Consider the following 15164-nt stretch of genomic DNA (forward strand, 5'->3'; position numbering starts at 1 on the left):
TTCTAATCAAACAACTTACCTCTAAAATTCTTTGTATTTATCTCTCATGGTTTCTAGATAGATAGTTTGAAGGAAAAACAAAGCAAAAGCAACTTGAGCAAGGATACAGTAGCCTCAAGATTGAAAGACAGTTAATAGATCTCTTAGTTATTGTACTTCAAGGAATTTCATTCAATGGCCAGTGTTTATTGTTTTTAATAGTCAAAGGACAAAATATTTGTCGCTAAGCCCAAGTTACTGTCACTACCAAAACCATCAATCTTGGATATTGTTTAAGTCCAACGTCATTGCAATAAACTCATCAATTGTGATTATATCGATTAATGTTGGCATACCAAATATGAAGTTTGGTTCTTTGGTTTAATGTAAAATGATGAAATTAATCAACTAAACGAGGTGCAGCTAAAATAGTCTGTCCTAAGGCATCCTATGTGATGTATCCTTAATATATATTAAAAGCAATATTCAATGCAAATTCATGTCAACCGGATTGCATGTGAGGTCCGCGGCGTAATTAGCCATGACTTAAAGGGCCGCCAGTTAATTGTTCGTCTTGGGGCAGAGATAAAATATGTATGTCCACACACACACACAAACACACACACACACACACAATGTTATCCTACCAGTTTAATACAAGTTGAATCGCCTTGGGATATAGTGCAGCAGCAGTTGGCCATTTCTGATTGATCGAGCAGCAAGAGGAACGACAGGCTAGTTAGCCAATTCCAGGAACTGACTAATGACACTTGCTTGCATGCGGCGATTGCATTTTATAGCGTTTTATCGCAAGCATTAAATTGGAGCAAAATAAAATGCTAATAATCACAGCTCATCAAGAGGAGATTTATAATAATTTTTGCGAGAATACAAATCAGCTTAAGCTAAAAATTTTTAAACGATTATTGTTGTTAGCCTGCTGGCTAGCTCATAAATTGTGCATTAGACACATGTAAGGCTATGTGTGTGTATTTCTGTGGGCGTAACCATAATTTGACAATGGCTAAACTGGGCGGACAAGCCGTTGCCAAACGACGTCGTGTCGCGTCGCGTTTGCCTGTGCCTGTGCCCCGAGGGTTAATATTAATGAGTTGAAACTGGTAAGAGAGCAAGTGAGCCGCAACAGCAACGACAACGACAACTTATCGCATGTAATTATTGGCCAAATGGCTCATGGACCAACCTCCCCCTCAAAATTCCCCTTGATGTTCAGTCAAATGATTGATAAAAGGCCTCGCCGACCAAATTCCACACACACACACACACACACAGACACCACAAAAAAGCCATGAATGAAAATTCAAAGTGCCGCAGTCAAGATATGCAAAACGGGCAAGAAGTGGAAAAAAATGCGTGTGGCCGCCAGCCGCAAAACGTAATTTTATTTACACGCTGAGCAGCCAGCCCATGGCTCATGACTCTTGTCTGTCAACTGACAACCACGAGATGGCTAAAGCTCGGGCTAAAACCCATGGTAACTGTCCCCCTGTCTCAGGTCTCTTGTCTCCTGCTCCCTGTTGCTTTTGCTTTTGTTCACTGTGTTGATTTTGACGGCTGCCGATGGGCACTAAACGCACGCACTTAAGGCCGTCGCCACACTCTTGCAATCTAGCATTAATGGGAATACAAGTGACGGCTGGGGGGTGCAGTGGATGGTGGAATTGGAGGGAGATTTGCGGTTGACTTGTTTTTCATCCATACACTTTTCCAAAAAAAAAAAAGCGTATACTCATTTTGATCAAAAGTGTGCAACATTCGCAGACAACTTTAATCGATTTTTATTAAATTTAAGTATGTTAAAGGACTAAACCGGCGAAATTTCGATCTTATACTTAGCATAAGTAAGGTGACTTATTATTATCAGAATCGAATGGGATTTTAGCTTAATGTATGTCGCATAAAATGATCGTAATAAAATAGTCCTGATAAGCGAAAAATTCCACATAGTTTGAACAGTGTAAAAGCTCATTGAGGGTATTAAATCTTCGGTGGAGGTTTACTCAACCTCAGTCTTGCATTGAACTGTCTATATATCTATATTGAAATGTCCCTGGAAAACATGTCGTAATCGATATATTATGGCCATGACGTAAAATGCGAAAACGATGCGTATGAGTGATATTTCTCAAATAACTGGATTTATATACAATTCGGTTTCTAAGATATTTCTTAAAAGCCACTTACTCTGGCAGAATTCTCGAAACAATTGGTTGAAAAATGGACTTAACAAGTCAAAGTCAGACAAAGCCTTTTACTGGCGGCGCCGCGCAAAAGCCGATGCAAAACCTGGCAAAACTGTGACAAATGATTTTGACAACTTCATGCCCAAGTGAGCATACATAGATATATACTTGTAGGTATATATATTTCCAGACATTCGTGTAGATGTATATACATATACTTGATCTGTGTACGCGCATTTTTGTCATTTATCATGCTTACAATGCTAATGACATTTGGCCAGGGCGCAAAGTAAAAACCAAAATCACGTCCGACTAGAACAACGACCTTGAGGTACCCTTTAATAAACGAGGCTCACACTGTTCTTCTATTCCTTTTAAAGGCTATGGAAAGTAAAATATATTGATTAGATCTACTTACACATGTGTGATACAAAGTTCTAGTTACGTGTGGTTAATATACCCTTGCATTAAATAGCTACAGGGTATCCCCACTTCAAATGCTTCAAGCTGCTCTCATCGGCGGCACAGTTGGCACTTAAAGCAAAAAAAAAAAGGTTTTTACGCTTGTTGCAGCATAAGGTTATATAATTATATCTTAACGGTTAAAATACTCAACTGTGGAGAGTTTGAGTTTGAGTCTTGGGTCTCTGTGTGTGGGTTTGTATTTGCCTAGCGCTTAATTCTTTGTATATACAGGGTGTCCATCAGACTCTCGGCCAACTGCACATGGCCCCCATTTGAGAATTTATGTAAATCATTCCAACACACTTCAAACTGGCCACAATGACAAGCCAAAATGGAAATGGTTAGTTCAAGTGTTTCACGAGCAAACACTTCACCAAAAAACAAAAAAAATTACAATCACATATACGAAAATAAGTCTATGTGTATGTGTGTGTCAATATAAAATTTTGGTCATGCCTTCGAGCGACATTTAATTAGACTCTAGACCAAAGTTCCAAGCGTTCACACGCCAAGTTTTTGGCCAGAGTTTGGCTATCTTGACCAACCAAAAATAAAACCTGCAGTTTATGGCCAACATAATTAAGTTAAAAGCTTTTTTACAGCTTTAATGCTCCCCTCACTTCCCAAAATGTGATGCCGCCCATCCAAAACTGGACAGAGCGCGCGTTCAAATTGATAATGAAAATAAGAAAAATCCATGAAGCGTGTTTAATGGCTAAATAAATGCCGGCGTCTAGATTTCCGTTTGCTGAGACCCCAAAGACTCCACCCACACCTGTAATACAGGGTGTAGTCTATATCTTTATAATATGAAAAAGAAGGTGAATGTTAATGTAAATGAAACTCGGCAGTTTGCCAATTCACCCTATTGATTATTCCCGTCAAATCAAAATGAAAAGGGCAAGAACAAACATCAAGGGATGAACCTGTACAAATCGTACAGCTTATACTCTATGTTCGGAAAGGATAAATGCTGACGTTTTTCCTAGTTTTATGTTCTAGAACAATTATTTTTCTTCCTACAAGTATGCTAAGACCAGCCACACCTGGTAGCAAAAGTCAATATACTCTCTAATGGCCCAATACCCTTTTTTTTCTGCGTAATTAATAAGCAAAAAGGTTTAGCCAAAAAGTTGAATACTTTACCTTTTGCTAAATTCAACGAAGCATTTTGGTTGGGTTGTATTTTTCATCTCTTTTCTTTTTTGTGTCTCTGTTAATACTGGGTTGGGGGTAATTACTTTATCTGTTGCTGAAGTTGCGCTTCGCTTCCTAATAGGATTAACAGACCCAAAGAAAATCAACATAAAGAGAGATAAAAAAAAAAAAAAAACAGAAAAACAAAACGGTCTTAGTAAAAATTTTGCTTAGAGTTATTTTTCGTTGAGTCGTTCGTTGGCTTTTGCAGCTGTCAGAACCATAACTCAGTGTCATGTCAAGATTTTCTGGCTATATATTTTGAATATCTGCGTGGCCGCAAAATCTCCCCCAAAGAGACAAGACAAAAACCAATTGTTCAATGGCCAAACTGATGAATAGATACATAGATTGAGAGAGGGAAGGGAGGGACAAAGAAACGAAATAGATTTGCAAACAATTTGCAACAATTCAATCAAAAAACTTTAAACGCAAATACAGCCAGACATTCAGTTAAAGGGGAGTACATAGTTGGCAGGGGTTTTTTGGACTCTTAACGGCCATCAGATAACTCACTCACTTGGTGGTCTGTGCCAGAATCTGAATCTGGATCTGAACTGGACCAGGCCTCAGTCTCAACCTCACTCACTTTTCGACTTTTTGCGCCCTATGTCTCTGTCGAATGGATGACTGGCTGACTGGCTGTGTGCTGGGGCTCTGTCTGTTGATCTGTCGGTTTGTCGTCGGTCTTGTGTGCTGTTTGTTTACCGAAGCGTTTGAATGGAGCACACAAGCGAGCCAAAACAAAAAGCACCAAAGAAATTCAAGGTGAGCCACATAAGTGTAAAGGAGTTTTTCTTTTGCTTTATATGCGGGACTGGCTAGAATGTTAAAGAGAATATTTGCCAGTCAAACAATGATCTTCACCAGTTGCCCCATTGAAAACGCAAGTGATGGGCCACAACGGAAGTCATAGCTCTTACCCTGTTCTCTTGCTGCTTGGCCGGGAAATCTCAAGACAAATTCAACAGTTACATGTGCAATATATCACAGCCGTGTAGTGGAAGGTTGTAAAGAGAAGAGTTGGCATATTTGCTAGAAATTAGCAAGCCAAAAGAGAACTTCTCTCAAAAGCGAAAGATGCGACAAATGTCAACGGACCAAAGAACTGACAACAACTGACGTAAACAGAAATAACCAAACATGACAACAAAAAAAAAAAAAAAAAAAGAAAACCTACACACACACATACACACAAAGTTCCGCTATGGTACAATGACGGAAAAATGTTTGTACAAAGGTACATATATACCCAGTAACGACAACAACAACTCATATTGCTGTCGCCAAAGCACAGTTGAACCTGAGCCTTAGCCTTTACATCAGCTTCAGCATCCGTCTCAGCCACAGCATGAGCCATCGCTGTCCTCGTCCAGCTTTTTGGAGAGGCTTTGTGCCCATTTGGCTGGGCATGAGAAATAAAATTCTCGTAAACAGCAGACAGCATCGCTTCCAAGTTGAAAGCACGTTCTAAACGAGAAATTGCATAAACTACACAATTGGAAAAGCTGACAGGTTGATGCCTTACCTTAAGGAAAAGTTTTCTGGTCTGTGGCACTATCCATCTGGCATATTGCACAAATGTTTTCCAAAATTTTATCCGTTTTAGTTTAAATTTTCTTACAAATTACAAAAAAAAAAAAGGTTTCTTTGACTTTTTGGTGCCTATTTACAAATAACAATAATTTTAACCTAGATCACATCGATAATAAAAGTTTTTAATAACCATCTATAAATTTGAAATTACCCATTGCTAGCGATACCGATCTTTTGAATACTTTTACTTAAACTTCTTTACGCTTAGGGCTTCTAATATACGACCAATAAATAGAATCATAAACTTTAAAATGAAATAAAACTCAAATCCGAATCCTATCTAGTTTGAGGTCTAATCCTATCACCGATTCATAGGTGGACACCAAAAGATGTATTGTAATCAAGACTCCTCATAAAACCCATAAATAGTATGAATTGAAGCCTGCAAATATCTAAAGATGTGTCAGTTTCTTTTCCCATGCCTATTAATTGCTTTCCTTGGACTTTAAAGGTTCTGTAAGGGTATAGCAAAATGGCAATGTTAAAATCATTTGTTGGACTACGGGCAACGAGCTGCAGGAATTACGCAAATCTCGTTTGTTGAATGTGTTTTTTCTGTTAGGTGAAGATGCGATGCGATGCGATGCAATGTGGGTCGACGGTTGAGGGGCGTGTGGATTCAAGAGGATAAGAAGAGAGACGAAGATTGAGGCGGCACATGGACATAAATCTGCTTTAGCATTTTGGCTCTGGGTTTGTTGTTTTGTGCATACCGTCAACACGATGTAGACTGCCAGCGACTGCCATTGCTTTCTTTCACTTTGTCGCCGTTTTGTCTGTGACATTGCAAACGGCTAAGTATGTATGTATATGTACATACGTTTTTTTTTTTTCTGTCTTTCTGTTATTCTGTTTTTAGCTTTGTTTATTTTCATGCTGCTTTTGGTGTGTATACCCTCTGGAGCTTAAAACTCATAATGCCGTTAAAAACGATGGCATCTGTGTGCTATTTGTGTGAGCTGTTGTCAAAGGTCAGCGCACGTTTAAGCCAAGCATCGCAATTATACGCACAATGCAATTGGAGAGATGCTAGCTGGCTCAAAGGGGATCTACGTATATATATTGTATTTGTATATAGAATAGAATGGTCCTTAACAGAGTATTATTATTTTGGTTGGAACTAGGGAGCCCACAAATAAGCTGACAGAGAAAATGGACAAGCTCTCTTTCTCTCTATTTATCTCAGAAACTGCTAAGGGAATTTTCAATTCATTTTGAAAACATAAACTGTGTGTTAATTATATTTAAGTCGGAATTGTAGCAGATTTCTGCACTCAGTCGCCCAGTTCAGAAAGTGGGTTAGTCACGCAGACCAAAAGGCAGTAAGCCGGCGTCGCGTTGATTAAGTTCCCAAAAGATGCTGCTGGGATTTTGCAAACTAAAAGTGTCGCCCTTTGCTTATGCCATGTGAGATGCTAAGGCTGACACTGTGCATAGACTATGACTGAGACACGTACATGTGTGCTATATTTTCCGGTTTACCACTTGGCGTTCCACTAATTAAGTTGCATGAAAAAAGTTCTTTTGCCGACAGCTGCCAAGGAGCAAAGCCATCTAACCGAAGGGGGTGGTAGAGGAAAAGTGTAAGCTCATTAAGTGTACTTGGCCAAGATTTGCTGTCCCTTTTCTGCGAGACTTACCACCACCAACAACAACAACAACAACCTCCTCCAACATTCTTGGCAACATCAAAGTAGGCATAATTTGATTAAGACATTTAAGCCAAAGACCTAATCATCATTAGCATCAACATAATCATCGCAAAGGCTCATCTCAGGGTATATCTTCTACTTTTTGCTGCCGTCAGCGTCGTAGCTGCAGCCTTTGATGGCCCCACCGACGAGACATCATCCATCTATGGTTGCCTCTCGACTCTCTCAAGCAGACGAATCTAATTTATTGAACTCTGCCAGTGAGTGAGCCGGTCTTATGCCTGGGTGGGTGGGTCACTACCACTACATACCACCACATACACACATCTGAGGGAAATACAGTTTGTTCGTACCCAAAAAACCTTTTGGGACTTAAACACTTTTGTTTGGCCAACTTTTGCCGGGTTTCGGTTGAAGTCTTGTGATTAATTGCAAACCATTGCGGCCTTTACATGTTACGTTGATTTTGCTGGCCATAACTTTGTTGGAAAACGTTTTAGACATGCATGAGGCGTAGTTCATTAGGATTGATGCCGCTCTCTGAAGTCTTTTTTCGATGAGGTTTCCCCTGTTGCTTTTTTTTTTTTTTGGTAGATTCTTAAAGCTGAAACAACCAAAATAAATGGGAAATTCTTCAGGAAAGTCAGGAAAGAAGAATTGGAGAATGGCCCAAACCAATTGTGGGCTGAATTCCCATTGATAACAAAATAGTTGCCTTCATTTGCTGTTTGTTAAGAATAAGGAAATTATAATTCCAACAGTTGATCTTTTTTTATGAAAAACGCAAAGTATTTCTATATAATTTTTTCAAAATATATACATACATATAAACGATGTAAGCACTTATCTAGGTCTCAGAATCTTTTGTGGGAAATTGTATTATTTACTCATCAAGTATTCCATTTAGCAGCAAGTACATTATGAGCTTCAAAGCTGTCGTTGTCGTCTCTTATACATATGTATGTACATATAAATGTGCTTATAAGACAGAGAATATGGTGTGGTCCTTGTTTCTTACTCGCAAACTTGGACAAAGTAAATGGCAACCAACAATATGATGAACGCTCATGGGTCTTATGCATTTTTAAAATGCACTTTTCTACTTCTGTTTTATGGTGAAAGCATTGACAACAATGACAGTGTACATTGTGCAGTGTGGAGATGAAAATACTGAAGCTGAAATGAAAGTACTGAGATCAACAACAATAAGGATACACGCACACACACGTTTTGTGTTGAAAATTTTACGAGCCATTGTCTTAATGTCCTTGTATTTGTATGGCTCTTCTGAGTAGAATTGCAAAGCCTTTGCTGCAAGTTCATCTAAGCTTTTTGCTGTCATCATTGTCGATGTCACACTGTTAGTGTGACACATGCCTGAATGTCCTTTAATGCAGTCCGAATAAATGCAATTAGTAACCCACAGGACACATTGTATGACTCTCGTGTGGGTTCTTTGACTGGACATATCATCAACTCCTGCTGCTGGATTTTACTGCCCGTGCCTGATGCTGTCATATATAGATTATCGCCTGGTTGAGTCAATTTTGCTATGCCTTGAAATCCCCAATGGCAACTTAAGCAGCTCCAACGAACTGATTCCACTTTCCTTTTTATATTTGGTCAGCAAAAGTTTAACATAAATTCAAAAGAGACTAACTCCGAGGCCTTGATCCGGACCAGGACCAGGAGTAGAAGCAAAGTTGGTGTTCCCAGTCCTTATGCTCTACGGCTTGTTCACACTTGCCAACCATTAAGTTTATTACGCAACAACAATAAAACATGGCAATACAAAAACAAAATAATAAAGAAAGGGATGTGAGCATTGGCCAGCCACCAAGGGATGTTCGGGCCATAAATAAAACATGGCAGAAAACACATACATATACTCGCATAGAAGACAAAAAACGAAAAGACCAACAAAAAGGCAAAGTCAGAGTAGTGTCTGGTCAGCGCCAAAAATCAAACATGTTGAAACGCCAGATGTGGCTCCACATAAGGACAATGAAAGTGGCATCAGAGGCGAAAAAGGATGTATGTATGTATGTATGTACATACATACATATCTGTCGGAGTATTTGTGTGTGGGTGTGCGGGTAGGTGTTGCTAGGCAGAGGAGGAGTGGCAGAAGCATAGCCTCTGTGTCTGTGGTTAACAATGGTATGCCCCTGGCCATAGTTTGGGTGTTTTTTTGCGGTTGCCGCTGCTTCCACTGCTCCCGCTCCTGGTGCTGCAGCTGTGGCAACCTTTTGAGTTAAAAAAAGGCAGCACGTGGGGCAAAGTCCCCTCGAGAATAAACTCAATTTATTATTGGCACTAGAACAAAAAAACGAAAGAATTGGCATTTTAAAGCTTTAAAGGCTAACACAAAATTAAATTGAACCAACAGAAAATTATTGATTGCCTTCCGATTTGCCATAAATTGTTTGTGGAAAGAGGCGTAGCTTTTGATGGCTATTTCGTTTTTCCACTTTTCCTTTTCCTTGGTTTATTTTCTCCTTTTTATCAGCAATGGCAATAGCAAGCAAGAAAGCAAAGTAACAGAAAGGAGCAATTTTCCAATTGAATAATTGTCGCTAGAAAGTTTTCACTTTTGTCGGCAGGACTCTGAACCAAACATACTGTGGCCATTCAATGGCTCAACAGTTTGCCAATGGTTGCCCACACCAGGCAGACCTCTCACCTTTGCCTTTGCCTTTGCTGTTGCCATTGCCAAAGCCTCTTCGTCCAATGTAGTCAACTATGTCTATTTGCCCATCTCTTTTTCTTTCGCTTTTCCTCTGTTTTAACAGCAATTTTCTTGTCTATTTTCAGGATGATTTGCCCGGCCAGGCTCTGCTGGATGTCGTCTTTGCCAGGCTCAATTTAATCGAGACTTCATACTTTGGCATACGCTACATCGACGAGGAGAATCAAACGGTGAGTACAGAAAGATGACGACGATGCCGAGGAGAAGTTCCAGTAGAGGAGCACAAAGAGAATTGACAGCCCTTTTGGCTGGGACTATTCCTGCTCTGCTTCCGCTGTGCAAACATATTGGTTTTTGAAATTCATTTTCGTTTTCATTGAAATTCATTGAGGCGGACAGACCGTTGAAAAATGAAAAAACAAAAAAGCCAGACTACAGTTACGGCTACGATTACGGGCAGACTCTGGCTCCAGCATCGACTTTGACGTTGACGCTTATGATGTAGACCACGGGGTAACTCTTTGAGTTCCTCCTTTGCCGCAGGGCAAATTATGTAATTTCGCTTTCGTTGCTGCTCCGCCGACATCGGCTTGTGTCCTTCTTCTTTTTTGGAGTGCGTGGCCTTCATTGAAATTCATATATGTTTCGTTGTTCGCTTTTGGTCGTGTTATTGGAACCTTTTCCTCTTCCATTTCCCGCATATCTGAACAGAAACTCAAACAAAAACATAGATCAAAGTTTCTTTAAAGCATTCTGAATATAGTTTATTTGAAATTTGGTTCCAAGTGATAATAATACAGTATATCAAACTGATCATACAGAAGCTTAGGAAACACTACTCGATCCCCTGAATGGGGCATTCAAAGTGAACGCAACGTAATTCCGACTCATCCGAAGCATATGTGCCCACTATGCGTATATAGACAACAGGACGAGGTGTGAAATGAAAGTTCTGCCAGGATGTTAGTTCCTCATTTTGTTTGTCCACAACCATCTCCCAGTCTTGAAAATCCGTTGACGTCTCAATAAAGAAGCTGTACATGCACTCTTCGAACAATCGCAAACGGATGGATCCCACATGATAAGGCTGTGATAGTTCAATGAGAATATCATCACCGCAAGTTAAATCTTGAGTTCCACAAATGAGAGTATTATCTACCTCGTCATCTAACATAACAAGAGCATGCTTTGAAATCGTAGCCACATTATCCACAGGTGACACAAAATGCCCAATAAGCTTTGGTACATCGGTTGCATGCATGGCTTCCAAACTGACGAGACAATATTTCTTATCCGTAGCGCTATAGGTTCCCACAGTTCGTATAAAACGAACAGGACAAGCGTCAAAATATAAATACTGCCAACTCATACAATGGTACTGGCTGTAGTCGATGACACGTTTCCAATTGAGCTTATCGGCAGAGACCTCAATGAAATAGGAGTATTCACAAGGGTCCTTATCCCACAGCAAAAGGCGGATGTGATTAATGTTGTACATGGCGCCTAGTTCAACTACAATCGCATTATCCTTCCCTTCCGCGATGGCGTGATACGTGTAACCCGTGCCCTTAGTATAGTTAATCACATCGCCATTAAGCAAGTTGGAACAGTCAACACCCTTGGTGCATCTTGCAGAATATTCAGCAGTAGCCACATTCTTCCCTAATATTAAATGCGAACGATATGGCAAGATTTTTGAACGCGTTTGGGAGATTGCATCAAGTAGTTTATTGGGATCCAGAATTTCCAAGGGACGCACGACTTCCAGCAAATCGTTAATCCCAATCAATGGCAGGCGTACAGCATCCCATAGCGATTCGGTGTCTACAGCATTATTAGAACGACTCCACTTTAGGACACCCTGAAATATTTCTCCTTCTGGGGCGTAAAAGGTGTCTCTCTGCAGAACCATATCCAAAGATTCCTGGGATAGTAAGTTGAATGATTCCTCCTGTAGAAGATTGGACGCATTGCCACCCATAAACGATAGACAAGCTTCAGTCAAGTCTTCTAGATTGTTAAAACGGGCAGCTTCCAAAACTACGCAAACATTTTTCAATGTCAAGGATTGTGTTAAGTACTTGGAAATGGCCAGCTGGAGATCGTGAAATCCGTAATGATCTGCAGTGCCTAGCATGTCTATAACCACGTCGTCCTTTATTGTGGTAAGCAACAAGTTACCCGTGTATATATACTCCAGCAGCAGCTTGAAGAGATCTAGTCGCACATCCAATTGTATTAGACGTTGTGACGACTCCGACATTCCACCAAAGAGCAGGGCCCGGAAGTATTCACTGCGTACTGCCAGAACAACGCGATGCGCCGGCAACTTCTGCTCCTCAACCAGGAATTCGACATCCGCGTAGGATTCACTTAGGCACAGACTGCCCATGTCCTTCAAAAAGTGGTTAGTGAGATCAATTTCGGCCATTTTTCAAGTCGATTATGATATTAGCTCGATTTAAGAATGTTTTTGCTAGAAGAATAACTTTTACGATTATCGCCACAAACAGAATTTTGTCGAGTCATTAGTGATGGGGGAATCTTAATACCTCAAAAATTTACCAATATCGATAGAAATGGCTAAAAATCGAAAAACATCTAGCGGTTTTATCAAAAAAGTAATGGCTTGATTTTTGGATTAAGTTTAACCTCTACTCATTGACAGTTTTAAAATAAATATGTAATTGTGTTTTCTATTATGTTTTAGCACTGGCTGGATCCTGCGTCCCGAATATCTCGTCAATTGAAGCCCAAATCAGATCCATACGATTTGTATTTCGGCGTTAAATTTTATGCTGCCGATCCGTGTAAACTTTTAGAGGAAATTACTAGGTAAATTTCGACTTATGTATGTACATAATTGCTTAATTTTTAACTTTGAATGGTCTTTAAATTTAATTTTACAAATTTAATTTGTTAATTGCCGAGACACACACTCACTCACAGAGAAAGGGGACACACACACACACACACACACACACACACACACATTCATAATTCAATAAACAGCAAAATGATGCGTTTCGAGGACTCTGAACTCAAACTCAAACTCTGAACCCAAAAACTAATGGATAATGCATCATTCATTTAATGCATTTATGCGTGCACATCAAGCAAAATAAATTAAAATAACGCAATCGTCATGGGGATTTCCTGGTGCGGGAAATTGCAAAATGTGCAAAGGGATGGCGGTTGGAAAAGGATGTGCTTCACGGATGGTAAGGGGCCCACAAAATGTGGCACAAATGTCGCAAACATTTATGCTGGCTGTAGGGCCTCATGTTCATGTCTGGGGGCTATTGCTGCATTTATCAAGCATTTGGTATGTGCAAATATTTGAGGACTATAGAGCGACGACACGATTGCCGCTTCACCATCCCGGCTCGGACTCGACTCATCCACTCTCTGCATCACCACACATAATCACCATCATGGCGAATGCCAATCACTGGCCAAACATCATCAAAATCCGTATGCGAGCCTTTTGCCAACTGCTGCGCTAATATTGGCGCATATAAATGCATTGAAATGCACTTCGATCAGAATCGGTGGGATGATTGAAGTTGAGGGGGGGACATGCATTCCATGCATTATGGGAATGCAAGTGCACTAGGGCTAAAGAGTTTTTGTTATTTTAGCTATACAAAGTCTGCGGCTCACAATAAACGGCAATTGACTCCAGAAACAGGACAAAAATTGAAAATTGTTATAATGGTGATGACTGATGTGTGCAGGATTGACTGGTTAGAGTTTGGCCTAGACCAAAAAGGGATTATAGAGCAAACAAGCTACTTCAACTTGAGCTAGGGCTCTCGTATGGATTTGTGCAAATAATTGTGAAATATGATGCAAAGAGTATGTACATATACTCTCTAACATATCTGGTTATACACTCGGTTGTTTTTGTATTTGTTTCAATGATTTTCATGTTACACCCAAAGTCAACAATGTGTGTGTGTGTGTGTGTGTGTTTAGGGCAAACATCAAAGTCGGATCAACTAATTTTATGCTGAGATTTGTTTACCAACTTGTTAACTACTCGTCCAACTGTCTGTTGTCACAGCTAATAATATTTGTCATTTTGTTACAGATATCAACTTTTCCTGCAAGTCAAACAGGATGTTTTGCAGGGACGTTTGCCGGTAGCCTTTGAATTGGCCGCAGAGCTGGGAGCCTTTGTGGTTCAATGTGAGTAAAGAGAATGATGCAAAATATTTTAACAAATCTCCCAGACAATTTTACTAAATGACAAATCGTATTTCTAATCTTAAATACATGTTTCGATTTTTTGTTTCTCATTATAATGGTTCATATATGTATGTATATATGTATCTATATATTCTTTCTCACAAAATTTTGCAGCTGAATTGGGGGATTATGATCAGCGACGTCATTCCAAGGGCTATGTATCGGAATTCCGATTGCTGCCCAATCAGAGCAGTGAACTGGAATCACGTGTCTCGGAGCTCCATCAGCAGCTCAAGGGCATGTCGCCGTCGAGTGCCGAGTTGAACTATTTGGACAAAGTCAAATGGCATGATATGTATGGTGTTGATTTGCATCCCGTGCTGGTAAGTAAATGTTGCCTAACATGAAAAGAGAACATTGACAGGGACAGGGAAATGTATAACATATGAGGCAAACTTGTAGACCACAGCAAGGGTTGAGAACCACACAGGCCACCACCACGTCCCACCATCACCAACACACAAAAGGGGGTCAAAGGGAAATGTAAACTTTAATTTCATTTGGGGGCAAATATTATAAATCATTTGCCCACACTTTCTGGACCTCAAGAAGGGAGTGTGCAGAACAGTGTAGCAGGGGGCGACGCAATGATTACTTTCCCCCCGTCTCCGGTCAGAAAAAAGTCAAACCTTTTACATACATACATATGTGTATGTATGTGGCTCTCAGTTGAGACCAAATCGCGCTCTGCATTTGCCCTTCTTTGGGCATTCTCTGGGCTCTGCAAGTTGGCACTTCATTTGCATTTTTTATTGCCCTTTACTTTGGATATCAAACCTCAATAAATCACCAGCTGTGTTTGTATATGTATGTATTATGTCTGGGTGGGTGTCGAACCCTTGTACTCTTGTATGCTTGTGGTATGCGTTAACCTCACCCTTCACCTCTCACCCCTTGCTTTCAACTGCCCCAGTGTTTGTTTATAGACACAAATCATTAACTAAAGCGGCGCCAGGTCGTCACATTCCTGAATCCCATTTCCCCCCTAAAGTCTGCCTTACTTGCTTCTATTTTTTTTTTTTTTTTTTTTTTAATTTAATTAACAGCTAAAATTACATTTCTTTTTGCCCTACAAAGAGAGTGTGTTGAGAGGGTGGGGGTAAGAGAAGATCCATAAAACGCCGCCTGCTG

General features: G+C 40.1%; 1 protein-coding gene across 1 annotated transcript in view; it reads left to right on the forward strand.

Annotated features, from left to right (window-relative positions):
• LOC137584851 (uncharacterized) overlaps positions 1 to 15164 on the forward strand; it is a 60630-nt gene that overhangs the window by 27600 nt on the left and 17866 nt on the right. Inside the window, exons 3-6 of the mRNA XM_068300432.1 lie at positions 9908 to 10012; positions 12493 to 12617; positions 13876 to 13973; positions 14148 to 14356. Of these exons, the coding sequence (XP_068156533.1) occupies positions 9908 to 10012; positions 12493 to 12617; positions 13876 to 13973; positions 14148 to 14356 (537 nt within the window). The remainder of the gene's footprint in view (positions 1 to 9907; positions 10013 to 12492; positions 12618 to 13875; positions 13974 to 14147; positions 14357 to 15164) is intronic.

The sequence above is a fragment of the Drosophila tropicalis genome, unplaced genomic scaffold (assembly GCF_018151085.1).
Source record: "Drosophila tropicalis isolate 14030-0801.00 unplaced genomic scaffold, ASM1815108v1 contig_878, whole genome shotgun sequence".
Lineage (NCBI taxonomy): Eukaryota > Metazoa > Arthropoda > Insecta > Diptera > Drosophilidae > Drosophila > Drosophila tropicalis.